Genomic DNA, 13,899 nt, shown 5'->3' on the forward strand with positions numbered 1-13,899 from the left:
ACGGTCAGTGCAGCTCGACGAAAACTGTTGTACATTCATATTACCTCGCTCACTCTGTTAAATCTTTCCTCATATTAAATCTTTAAAAATGTTTAACTGCGCGATATGTGATAAAGTGTACGTTCATAAGGGTGATCTGAATAGACATGCCAAAACTCACGATGGATCTACTAATTCGTGCGGGATATGCCTCAAGACGTTCACTCGCCGAGACAAACGAAGTATCCACGTTCAAAAATGTCACAGTAAGTACATTGAATATTATGTCGTTGATCCGGAAAAAAACCTCTTAGTTATTTATACGCGAGTATAAAAACTAGTTTGAATGTTTTTTTATATCTCGAATAAGAGATGATAAATAACTAGATTTATGTATAGTAAAAAATTCAAATTTCACACAAACGATGTTTTTTTCCGGCTCGTCAATGATTTACTCGGGGTTATTAATTAATATAATTTTTAAAATAGAGATCGCTAAAAACACTCCAGAATTTCGCAGTGCTGTACGGATAGGTGGTGCAATGGGTAAATAATTTTTTTCTCTTATAATAATAACGACACTATCTTAATATTAATAATATATGTTAGGTCGCGCTTCAGTCATATGCTGGGCACCTCCCCCTGCTACACCGCACGCTCAGCTAGATGTTTGGACTCCGACGGTCATCCCGCCTCGCCGCCGTCGTGCGGACATACCTACCCCCCAACCACAAGCAGCACCATTCACATCCCGCACGCCGGTTATCGTTTCCCCGCCACCCGCACAGGCTATCTTTGACGGACCCGACGCAAGATCCCCCGCGAGCCCCACACTACCACTTTCGCTTTCACCACCGCCAGTAGGGGAATTTGTTGCTCATACGGAAAATTCAAGGAAAAATATTAAACGGAAAAATGCTCGCATGCAAAAGGTTAATACTCCGGGCTTTATCGAAATTGAGTCTTCGCTTAGCCGCACATTCGTGTGGTATTTTAGGAAAAACGTTAATAATGTAACCAGTTATCGTGCGTTCCTAAATTCAATAGAGTCCGAATTAGTCGCGAAATTACGTGAGCGCGCGAGTATTAGTCCTGTAAAATACAACCTTAAATTAGAGGCCACTTACGTCATACCTAACTTACAAAATTCAGCTCAAAACCGCACGTTTAAAACTTCGGCCCGTGAACTTTACGCGCACAGCAATGTCGAGGGTCTGATCGATCGCGATTTCACAAGGCTCCTGGGTGAAGAAGACTCTTACGCCGGAAAGTATAGTGGATTTTCCTTATCTTGTATCGACGGATTGCTCTTGGGTGTGTACGAGTACACGCCTATGGGGGGATCGTCGTACTTACCGTTGCCGGAAGGCCGTTGTCAACCCTCAAAATATCGACCGGAAATGTTTTAAGTGGGCTATCCTCGCCAAACACGTACTTCGCGGTCGCACGCGAGTAGGCGCAAATTATTCGAGGGAAGAACACCGATACGACTTTTCTGCACTATCAACCCCCACTCCGGTGTCCGAGATAGAATTGTTTGAAAGATCGAATCCGGGGACGACCGTAAATTTATACGGTATAAGAAATTGCGAGAAAAATAAAAATCGTTCACGCAATCAGTCGCGTACCCGCTGCGCGTTGCGGACGAAGAAAAGGCAAATCATTTCGACCTGCTACTGATCGCCGGGAAGGACAGCGAGAATCATTATGCCTATATTTCGAATTTTTCACGTCTGGCCGCACCGCAAAAAAACAATCATGAACATCGTTTATTTTTCTGCAAGCGATGTTTCACCAGCTTCGAGGACCGCCCATTGAAATATAAATTACACGGCGAGCAAGCGTTGGCGAAGCATCGTTTGTCGTGTGGCACGCACAAACCCGTATTACCTCTGATGCCGAAAGAGGGGGATACGCTCGAGTTCAAGGCGTGGTGTAAGACCGAACGCGTGCCATTCGTAGTATACGCCGACTTCGAAGTCTTACTTATTAAAACGTCAGAGAAACAAGGTACAAATACCACGACGATGCACACGCACCACCCCATGAGTTACGGTTTCCTTGTCGTCGCAGCGGAAGGGGTACCGATAGATTTATTTGACCAGTTCGACATTCCGAAGGCTCCCGTCATTTTCTGAGGCTTGGCGAACGAAGACGATGTGGCCAAGCGTTTTGTCCGCGACGTCCTCGATGTGGCCGCCAAGATAGCCAGATTATATAAGGAAGTTAACGTGCCGATTTCTATGAGTATTGAGGATTGTCGCGTGCATGATGCCAAGGTGATGTGTGACTTGTGCAGCGCTGCGTTTACCGAGCGTCACAGTAAAACTGCACATCACGATCACTTGTCGGGGCCTTTTGTAAAAACATTATGCAACACGTGCAACCTCAAATTGAAAACACCGAAATTCGTGCCGTGCTTCCTGCACAATCTGTCGAACTATGATGCGCATTTCATCGTGACGAATTTGGCGAACGACGGGGAGAATAACAGGATTTCAGTAATCGCGAACACTGAGGAGAAATATATTTCATTTTCGAAGTATATTAACAACTCGTTCTCCGTCAGGTTTGTAGACACGTGCCGATTTATGGCGTCAAGCTTGGCGCACTTGGCGGAGAACCTCGTCTCCGCGAATTTTGAAAAGTTTCGCGAAGTCGCGAAAGTGTTCACCCCCGTCGGAGATGGAGCTGGTCACACGGAAAGGCGTTTATCCTTACGAATACACAGATTCGTGGGATAAATTACAAGCACCATCGTTACCGGAAAAGTTTCAATTCTACAGCGCGTTGACGGAGACGCACGTGAGCGACGAGGATTACGATCATGCGACCAGAGTTTGGAATCATTTCGGTTGTACGACGCTCGGCGCTTATAGCGATTTATATCTTAGAGTCGATGTGTTGTTAAGCGCTGACGTGTTCGAGAATTTCAGAGATATATGTATGGCGACATATCACCTGGATCCTGCACATTACTTCACGTCACCCGGATTCAGTTTTGACTGTATGTTGAAACTTACAAAAGTTCAACTTGAACTTTTGACCGATTTTCAAAAAGTTCTATTCGTGGAGTCTGGAACCAGCGGCGGTCTGGTGCAGGCCAGCAAGCGTCACGCGCGTGCCAACAACCCCGAGACGCCCGGATACAATGCTGAAGAACCCAAAACGTCACTCATATACCTAGATGGTGAGTATAAATTAGAAATTATATACGTGTGTATATTAATCCATTTTTTACCGTATTTATTTAGCAAACAATTTGTACGGATACGCGATGTGCAGTATATGCCGATTGGGGATTTCGTATGGTACGCGGGAAATCCAGAGGTCACGCTGGCTCAGTTAGAGTGGATGCGCGCGACGGACGATGTGGGTAGATTTTACGAGGTGGATATAACTATACCCGCAGGATCTGCACGACGCCCACAACGATATGCCGTTCTTGCCTCACCCCAGCATCCCGCACGGGTCGACTGTCCGAAAGTTGATGGTCACATTTCTGCAGAAAGAATGCTACGTGGTTCATTATATGAATTTCAGACAGACCATGGCTCCATGGCGTCGTAGTCGAAAAAGTGATTATTAATATAATTATTATTTTATGCATTTGTATCTTATAACTTTTACCTACATTCCAGACGCACAGAGTGTTAGAGTTCCGCCAATCTCCATGGCTGGCACCGTACATAAATCTTAACACTGAATTACGCAGAGCAGGCAAAAAACAAATTCGAAGAAAAGTTTTTTAAGGATTTAAACAATTCAGTGTACGGTATGTTATTATTATAAATTTGGCGAAAAAATTTAATTTTTTATAATTTTACCAAGCTCAAACTTTACTTCATTATAACTGTATGTATGCAGGGAAAACTTTTGAGAATATGCGTCTACGATTCGATTTGGAGCTTGTATCGTGTCCAGTCAGAATGCGAAAGCTCATAAACCGGCCGACGTTCAAGTACTGCACGACGTATAATGAAAATCTCTCGGTGGTCACGCAACATAATAAAGAAGTGGATTTTTGTAAACCGATAGGATTTGCCGTACTAGAACTGAGCAAAGTTTTAATGTACGGATTTCATTACGATGTAATGAAACGACATTACGGAGATAAGATCGAACTGCTTTACACCGATACTGGTACGTCTATATAAAACTCGTGCAGACTCATGCAGATCTTATATAATATTATTATTTCATATTTCAGATTCACTATTCTACCGCGTGACGACTAACGATTTCTTCGCTGACCTGATGAAAAATCCCAATTTGATGCGGTTTATGGACACCTCAAATTTCCCTCGCGATCACAAGTGCTATACAGCTGCTTGGAAGCGCATTCCGGGTTTATTTAAATTTGAATGTGGCTCCAGGACGGACTACGAATTTGTAGCTTTACGGGCCAAATCGTATGCCTATGACGTGGAACAGGAGGTCACAATTCGCGCGAAGGGTGTTATGGGGCACGTGATCAGAAATCACCTAACTTTCGCCGAGCATAAGAGGTGTTTGTTTGCCGACGTGGACGACGGTGCGGAATCCGACGAGTGTGACGACGAATTCGACGCAAATATGGGGAAAATGATCGCAGTCGACTCCGCGCTGAAAGCTGTAGCACAAATTCATCGGAACGCCTCAACGTCTGCAACAAATTCACCGTCGACCACACATCCGTCACACTGTTATAGCTATATGTCTTTTACACCGTATAGAGAAAATGTCTCTATACGGTCGTTTAAACATGAAATGCGTACGATTAGGACTATGAAACTAGTTTTAAATAGGGCCGACGATAAGCGTCATGTGTTATCGGACAACATTTCGACGTACGCGCACGGTCATCACCGCATAAATTATTAAATTGTTATAATTGTTATTACTTATTATTATTATTGTTATTGTTATTATTGTTCAATGATCTCATATCTGTATATATATTTATAATCTATTAAAATATCTGTATAAATTGTATAATTGTGAAATGTGTCTGCTGCATACTTATATAACCTGATAAAAAATATATATATATATAATGTATAATCGTGAAATACAACCGTTGTATATAAAAATATGTGAGTGTACGATGTTAAAATATTATATTAACACCGTTTTTATATTTAATCTCGTTTTTTTAAATTATTATTATTTTAGTATCACGGATTCATCTTTCAATCCTTATTATATTTTATCTTATCTTTATCTTCTCATCATTATCTTATCTTATACTTACCCTTATCTTCATACATACTTATCCGATATATTATACCGAGGTCTAGACAACATTATTATTATTTTTAAAATACCCGCGCTCATTCGCACTGCGATAAGAAGTGGGATGAGGATATTTTATATGTTTTCATACGGTGTTCTGATGGCTAGCACTTCTCCATAAGTCAGTATTTGGAGTTAATCATTTACGAACGTGTAATAATACGATATATTAATATGTCATCAGAGGAGTGTTCGTTTTTCAACCACGTCCCCAAGTCTCGATGCATGGTAAGTTTTATTATTTTGTACCACTCTACTTAAATTAAAATTAATTTTATTTTTAGTCACCGCAATTATTTCGAGAGACTTACAATCCGGCTGACTATACGCTACGTATAGTCGAACCCGAGGTCGTGCAAGAATCGTTAGGATTTAATCCCGGCCAGCGATTTCCCTGGAAATCTCCCGATTCTTGGGAACCGGACGGACAACGATTCCCGTGCTCGACGCCGGATTGGTATATCCCACCTGTTTTCGATATGTTCCTGATATCCAGCATTTTCGCAAGCGGTGGAGATGCACTACGTAAGTCTTAATGTATAAATAAAATCGCTATAGAATTACTATAAAATTACTCATATTTTCAGATGCTGTACAATCTGGCTGTATCAGTGACTCAGGGTGGGATCGAGAAAAACACTGGAAAAAAAAACTGATATCGAAATTTAACTTTGAAATGTAGTATTAATTTTGTGTAAATAAACTATTATTATTATTTTGAACACTGAAGTCTCTCTTTTTTTTTTTTTTTTTTCCAAATCTAGATAATAGATTTTCACCGTAGAATACCAATTATTATTATTATTATGACAGAATAATTATATAACTTGTTAAATGTATATAATTATATTACACATCTCCTAAATTCGTATACAAATGTCGACTATCATAAAATATTCCACCATCTCGTATTTGCGAGGATAAACCTTAAAATAATTATTAAATAATATATTTTTTAAAACCAACTCATTGCTCGGACAAAATAATTATATAACTTGTTAAATGTATATAATTATATTATACGTCCCTTAAAACTATAGGATCTTGATAAAATGAATATAAAAACATATTTTTAAAGTCAGAAATGAAGTCATTATATAAATATAATCTATCATTCATTTGTTTCGATTCAAAAGTTATTAAAATTATAGGGTCTAGATAAAATGTAAATAATAACATTTTTTTAAATTTTTTTATTTAAACAATAAAATAATAATAATAAAGGTTAATGCGATTTCATTGGAAATCTATTATAAAACTTCTTCTATTTAACCCCTTGTAAATGAGGCTAACAGATGGTACTACACCCAGATTATAGGATTCAATTTCGACGTCTTCCATCCTGATTGCCTTCGGAAGAAACACATTGATTGAGCCGACGCCTTCGGAATCCACTAGCATACACGACACCGCAGTGCCAAATTTGGTGTCCACATTTTTCATGGACCGTATTGTGTATGGAACGTCCTTGAGGAGTTCACCGACCGAATGATTCTTGCAATTCACTTGCGCTTTTAAAGATTGTAAAAATGCCATTCTGTAAACAAAAAAAAATAAATAAATAAAAGTTAGATAAAAAATATATTGTCTAAACGCTAGTTGTACACGTGTACCGCTATATTATGCGTGAATAGATATTCTTATTATTTTATTAAAGTAAAAAATAACTCACTTTAGTTTTTAATAGGTCGTCTAGTTGCGGATGGCTTGACGTAGTTGAATGTGGCCGGGTGTCGTATATGCTAGCGGATTCCGAAGGCGTCGGCTCAATCAATGTGTTTCTTCCGAAGGCAATCAGGATGGAAGACGTCGAAATTGAATCCTATAATCTGGGTGTAGTACCATCTGTTAGCCTCATTTACAAGGGGTTAAATAGAAGAAGTTTTATAATAGATTTCCAATGAAATCGCATTAACCTTTATTATTATTATTTTATTGTTTAAATAAAAAAATTTAAAAAAATGTTATTATTTACATTTTATCTAGACCCTATAATTTTAATAACTTTTGAATCGAAACAAATGAATGATACATTATATTTATATAATGACTTCATTTCTGACTTTAAAAATATGTTTTTATATTCATTTTATCAAGATCCTATAGTTTTAAGGGACGTATAATATAATTATATACATTTAACAAGTTATATAATTATTTTGTCCGAGCAATGAGTTGGTTTTAAAAAATATATTATTTAATAATTATTTTAAGGTTTATCCTCGCAAATACGAGATGGTGGAATATTTTATGATAGTCGACATTTGTATACGAATTTAGGAGATGTGTAATATAATTATATACATTTAACAAGTTATATAATTATTCTGTCATAATATGATGAATATTGATAAAATATGAATATGATGCGCCGCACGTCTCTAATAATATTTGACACTATAACTAATAAGGCAATTAGTATAGTATAACATGCGGAGGTCGTTACAAAAGCGTAGAGATAACAATTAAACTATAGAAGGTGTCGTCACACGCATCTTTCTTGGAAAGCCAACACCCATACGCAGGATACGAGTCAAACAGGATACAAAGGCAAACCGATCGTGTTGACTACCACCAATAAACTGAAGATGATGCAGCATCGAGAAATCAGACAAGTAATGCGTAGTGTCGGTAGGATATTTAGGAACAAGCCGGAGTTATTAATACCCTTATTGGGGCAGTTAGAATCAAGTCTAACGCTCAAGGGGGTGACAACTCTGTTCACCATATACCTTAACCAATACTTGCATACTGACGGGAGAACACCAATCATAGTTTTTTGGAACGGTACCACTGACAAAGATATAATAAACCGGTTAAAATTAAATGTAAAACAAATATTAAATATCACTTCTTATAGTGATAACAACGATAATTATTTCAACTTAAAACTGTTAGACATAACAGGAACTTCAAATAAATGAATATACTCAACTAAAATAGGACACCACCCGAAAAATGGGAGAATGTTATACCTAATGGAAACCCACCATCTGGTATGCAAAATAGACCTCAATATAACTCATAGTCACGACTCAGTAGCGGATGTAACTATCACCAAATATTTATTTAATTAAATTATAAAGGATATGGGACCAATACAGTTATATAACTTATGCAAAACAGATTTAGTAATAAAACAATCGTATTAATCAGGAGTGTCAATTCAATAATGTAGACTATACCTATAATTGGGAATCAGGGAGTACCTAAGTAAGATTCTACATACTTGAATGGACATACTCTAGTTAAGAAATAGATAACCTTTTAACTAACGATTCAATCATTAAAACAAAAAACCATATAAGACCATTAGAATATAGGACGGATATATAAATATGTAATAAATGTAATGTCAAATTTTATAATTTTAGGTAATAGCATAAGTATTTACATATATAAACATGTAATAGTTATAATAATTAAATTATATACATGTAACAGAATACGTATATTAAGCACACATATATGACCACCATGTACTAACACTAGACTAAGAAGAAAATGTAAAGCAAAAGAAACTATATATTTATATAAAAATGTACTAATATCTAACAACTATTATATTACTAACCAAATGTATCAATATTGTAAAACTATTGTAATAACTACATACTATGGAAATGTCAAAGATTTATGTTTAAGCTTTTAAACATTAAGTCTTTTTTTTAGAAGGGAGGTGTTACATACCCACGTATTAAGTAGTCATATATTAACTATGTACAGCGCGCCGAACGTCTCTAATAATATTTGACACTATAACTAATAAGGCAATTAGTATAGTATAACATGCGGAGGTCATTGCAAAAGCGTAGAGATAACAATTAAACTATAGAAGGTGTCGTCACACGTATCTTTCTTGGAAAGCCAACACCCATACGCAGGATACGAGTCGACCAGCATACCAAATACGAGACCCGAATTCTGTCTGATGACCGAGCTTAGCCACTACTACAACCACCCACTCCAAAGGACACAATCATATATATAGAAGCCCAGGACAAGAGCTCTTCAGACGGTTAGGGACATTCAAAGTCAGGTCGTAACACCACTCACATTTTAAATTCTATCTTAAAGAGTCGTAACACCACTCTTTTACACCATATATTATAACATTGTAATTTTGTACTACGTTAATAAACATTCATCATATCTAGTACATCACGTATTTCATTTCTGCGCTGATGTATATATCGACGTCGGTTGGGACGTAACATAGGTAACAATTAAGGATTAATGATCAAGAGGGGTTTATGTATAATAATAATATGGTAGGTGTGATACATAATGTAAAAAATAAATACTATTACACAAGTGATATGGCTTTTACATGTATGTTTCTCTCATGCGTTCCTAAAATATATCAATTATTGATTAACAATAGTTAAGGTTTTATTAGCAACACACAAACATGTCGATGCATGACTATAGTCCTGATGAATGATGTTTTTCTCAGATGTATTACATAACAATTGATCAAGACGTTATTTGATACATAATGTATCCGTTGGTTCGAATGTATAAAGGAGATATGAAAATTAATATACAGTTGGATATATAATATGGATGAGGCATCATGTAAGTTTTTATATATTATTACCTAGAAGATGTTGAAATACCGAGAATTGTATGTTACTCAGAGAATTATACAATTTTATAATCCATTTAATGGATAAGTAAGAACCTTGTAAATATTTATTGTAAACCTTAATATTATTTTAACAATTGAAAATACTTTTTATACATCGTGTCTTTTTGTTTCATATAAATTATTTAATTTCCTATAAATATTAGAATAATCTACGTCTTATATTGCGTTGGTGCTGATGCGGGGTGTTTGGCGAATGTTGATTGAGACGGCTGTGGTGTAACCTTATGTAGCATTATTACCAATAAATAAAAATGTTGTATCGTGGTCGGAGGAACGAGCAGTTTAATATAATATATTCAGGGAGAATCGTAGGATCCTATAGATACAAATACCATAGGTTAGGGGTAGATATGTAGATATCAGAATCTTAAATAATATATTTAAATTACTAGGATTCCATTTCAGTTATAACTATGGTTTATTGTCTACTAAACACAAATTTTAATACTAGCAAATATAATATACCTAAGCTATGTTCTATTATACTATGTGACTGTATCGTAGTCATACATAGTCGTAGTGTGTATTGAGATCTGAAGTGTATAGTGAACTGCTTTACTAATCCATGGTGTGTGTTGGTCATAGGCATTACAATGTGTGTTTTAATATTTATGTATCGGTCAGCAGTTAATCGTACATTCGTACATAAGGTAGAGTTCATATTATATTATATACATAAGTGTTATGTACCATATAAATATGTTATATTATTATATTTATAATTGTTACAACTTGTTTTTAAATATCACGGTTGTTTTTATTTTACACAAATATTATAATATTAAAATGAAAAGTAAGTAGAAGCATATTTGTGTTTAATTCAAATATATTAGATTAAATGTTGTATTATTTCAAACATTAACATAAATGTAATATATAAACGGTGAAGTTGAAATATGATAGTACCTACAATTTTGCATTTAGTGACCAATCTATATACTCAAAAATGACGTCTAAGCTCTCAGAGTCAATATCCTCTATTTTCCTTAGTCAAGTGTACTTACTAGTTACACAAATTTATAACATTGTGTGTCATAAATATATAATTTTGTGTATATTCTCGAGTAATCCTTTGAGCTGTATAAAATAGTTAGATCTATGTATTTTAATTGAGATATTTTTCTAAATGTGTGATTAAGCTTACTATGGTCTCATCTGAAGGAATTTAACTATCGAAATGATTATTAGGAATTACAATTTTGTAGTAGTAATTGACGAGGGATGGCGGGGGTGTAAATACTTTTTAGGGTGGATGGATCGGAATGTTTAAATGCATCTACGTAATATTGCGACTATGTATTTTGTAAGTATGACTTTTGTTTCTTAATATATTGATATGTACCTAGGCTGTATAATATGTTTGGTTGTGTGTATGTGTGATATTGTATTTATGAATATATTTACATAAACTAAATATACATGAATACTGCATATACATATATTTTAATAATACTTTAATTTTATAGTATGTTTGGGTGTTTGTGATACCTGATGAATGTGTGTATGTATGTATAATGTATATAATATGCGACTATGTAAGTATCTAAATATGTATCAACTATCCTATGGGTATATGTGTGTATGTGTGTTGCTAGAGAAATGTGTGAACGAAACTCATCAACATCTGTAAACGATTAAACGATTGACCATATATACATATTATATCTATTATAAATATTTCTGTATTTTGTCGGGGAGAGGAATGTGTGAATGCAAGCGAATGTATCTATAATATTTCAACGTGTATATTTTGAAAATAAATATTTTTACAAGTTTATGTCTGTGTGTGTATGTTTGAGATTTATTCTCATGTATAACGTATGCTTAGCGAGATGTTATTCGAATTTGATTATATATAATATTTTGGTTGTATGTATGTATGTATGTATGTATGTATGTATGTATGTATGTATGTATGTATGTTTGTGTATGTATGTGTGTGTATATATGTGTGTGTATGAGCGTTCATATGTAATTGAATGAATAAAGGACTTGGGCGGCTTGTTTGTATACTATACGGAATACTGGAATTGTAATTGTGTGTGTATTTATGTGGGTGTGTGTTTGTGTGTGTGTGTGTGTGTGTGTGTGTATGAATGTATATTATATTTATGCATGCATACTTGTATGTATGATAAGGTATATAATATATATGTTGAGCTTGTGTGTGTTGTAAATATTATTGTTGCAATAGTCCAGGAGTAGGACCACACAAGCATATAATATTATTATTACAGTATTACGCATGGTGTACGTGGCACAATATATTAATTACTATTAATAAGTGCCACAAGGAAAGTTAGTTTTTAAAGTACCAAAAGAGGCATAGCGAATACTTTGGTGGAACCTTGTAAAAGACCATGTAATCTGACTGTTGTCTAGTATATAAAGGCGCTCCGAGAGGGAGACAAGACACACTATTTCTGTGTGACGACTAGTTGACAGTATTCATGCTAGAGATATCTGTCTTAAATAATATTGTAAACATTACTTCGAGTGTTTAAAAAGTGTTGAATACTAACCCACCGTCATTAAAATTCATAATTATAGTTTAATTGACTTGTAACAATTATAAATATAAATATGTTACATGACACCTATATATATATATAATACGAACTCTACCGTATGTACGATTAACTGCTGACCGATACATTAATATTAAAACATACACATAATTGTAAGGCCTATGGCCAACACACACAATGTATTAGTAAGTTAGTTCGCTGTGCACCTTAGACCTCAATACACACTACGATTATCGGACTCCGTACTACTGCGATACATAGTATAATAGAACATAGTTGATATATTTGTGAGTATTAATATTTGTAAGTGTTTAGTAGACAATAAAACATAATTATAACTGAAAAGGAATCATAGTAAATTAAATATATTTAAGATCCTGATATCTACATATCTACATAGGCTACGGTATTTATATCTATAGGATCCTACAAATCTCCCTGGATATCTTATATTTAACTGGTCGTTCCCCCGACCACGTTACAGACTGCTTGTTAATTCATTTTATTCGACCTTTGTCAACCGTGCTAGTAGGGTGAAATGGCTGGTCCAAATGACCCCCCGCTTCACCACCACCTTTATCATTTATACATACATACATACAAGCAGGATACCAAGTCAAATACTAACACGATTTAATTGTTTAATATAATTTGATGTTTATTCAATACAAATATCATATATACATATATCAAATAGGTTATTGTGTTATAATGAACATAAGTAGTGCTGCAGGTCACCCGACGACATCAAACGATTCAGATTTACATATATGGGCTTGACTATTATTATTATTATTATCAACATCATACGGTCCTGATTTACAACTACAGGCTCGAATGCCGCTATTATCACTACTTTTGTTATTTAATTCATTTTTTACATTTTCAATAAATTCCATCCCTTTATATAATAATACAAATACACATTTAGGGTTGTGCACGGCGTGTTGCTGCCAAACTTCGTCGTTTTCCTCCCACTGCCCCAACAATATGCCGCAGTAGTGACATTGAACCAAGTCACCTGTTCCGGTGTAAGTGAATCCGCATTCAGCCAGCGAATATTTATCTTGACGCGATCGAGGCACGTGTGAATCGAATGTTTTCAGCCTCGATAAAAAGCTTGTATACTGAGGATATTCCGGATCTGAGTTCTCGTGTACCAAACGCACTAGTGACCGGCAACTGACGGAACATTTTAATAAATTCATTGCAAATGAAACGTATAGAAATATTTTAAATCGTAAATATTACGTTTTAGCTCTTAACGTTTAAACGTGCGAATAAGACACTTCTAGCCAGTGTAAACGTTTAAAAGCAACTGACTGATATATTATGGTTATAGTTAGCGTGCATTGCAAGTTATATGCAAAGCATTAATAATAATAATAATATTATGAATTAAAATATTTGAGTGGCGATTCGCGATACAATATTTAGTCATCCCTAGTTATCAGATTACAGTCTTGA

General features: G+C 35.3%; 1 protein-coding gene across 1 annotated transcript; it reads right to left on the minus strand.

The window, feature by feature from the left end:
- Window positions 1-13,166: 13,166 nt before the first annotated feature.
- Window positions 13,167-13,712, minus strand: LOC132935572 (death-associated inhibitor of apoptosis 1-like). Its single transcript, XM_061002166.1, has one exon. It carries the CDS (start codon window positions 13,638-13,640, stop codon window positions 13,167-13,169), a length of 474 nt encoding a protein of 157 aa, XP_060858149.1. The 5' UTR covers window positions 13,641-13,712.
- Between the last annotated feature and the right edge of the window lie 187 nt (window positions 13,713-13,899).

The sequence above is a fragment of the Metopolophium dirhodum genome, chromosome 1, assembly GCF_019925205.1.
Source record: "Metopolophium dirhodum isolate CAU chromosome 1, ASM1992520v1, whole genome shotgun sequence".
Taxonomy (NCBI): domain Eukaryota; kingdom Metazoa; phylum Arthropoda; class Insecta; order Hemiptera; family Aphididae; genus Metopolophium; species Metopolophium dirhodum.

What these genes read in the sequence shown, in the direction of transcription:
- LOC132935572 (XM_061002166.1), bottom strand. Translation starts at nt 13,640, where the DNA reads ATGAATTTATTAAAATGTTCCGTCAGTTGCCGGTCACTAGTGCGTTTG.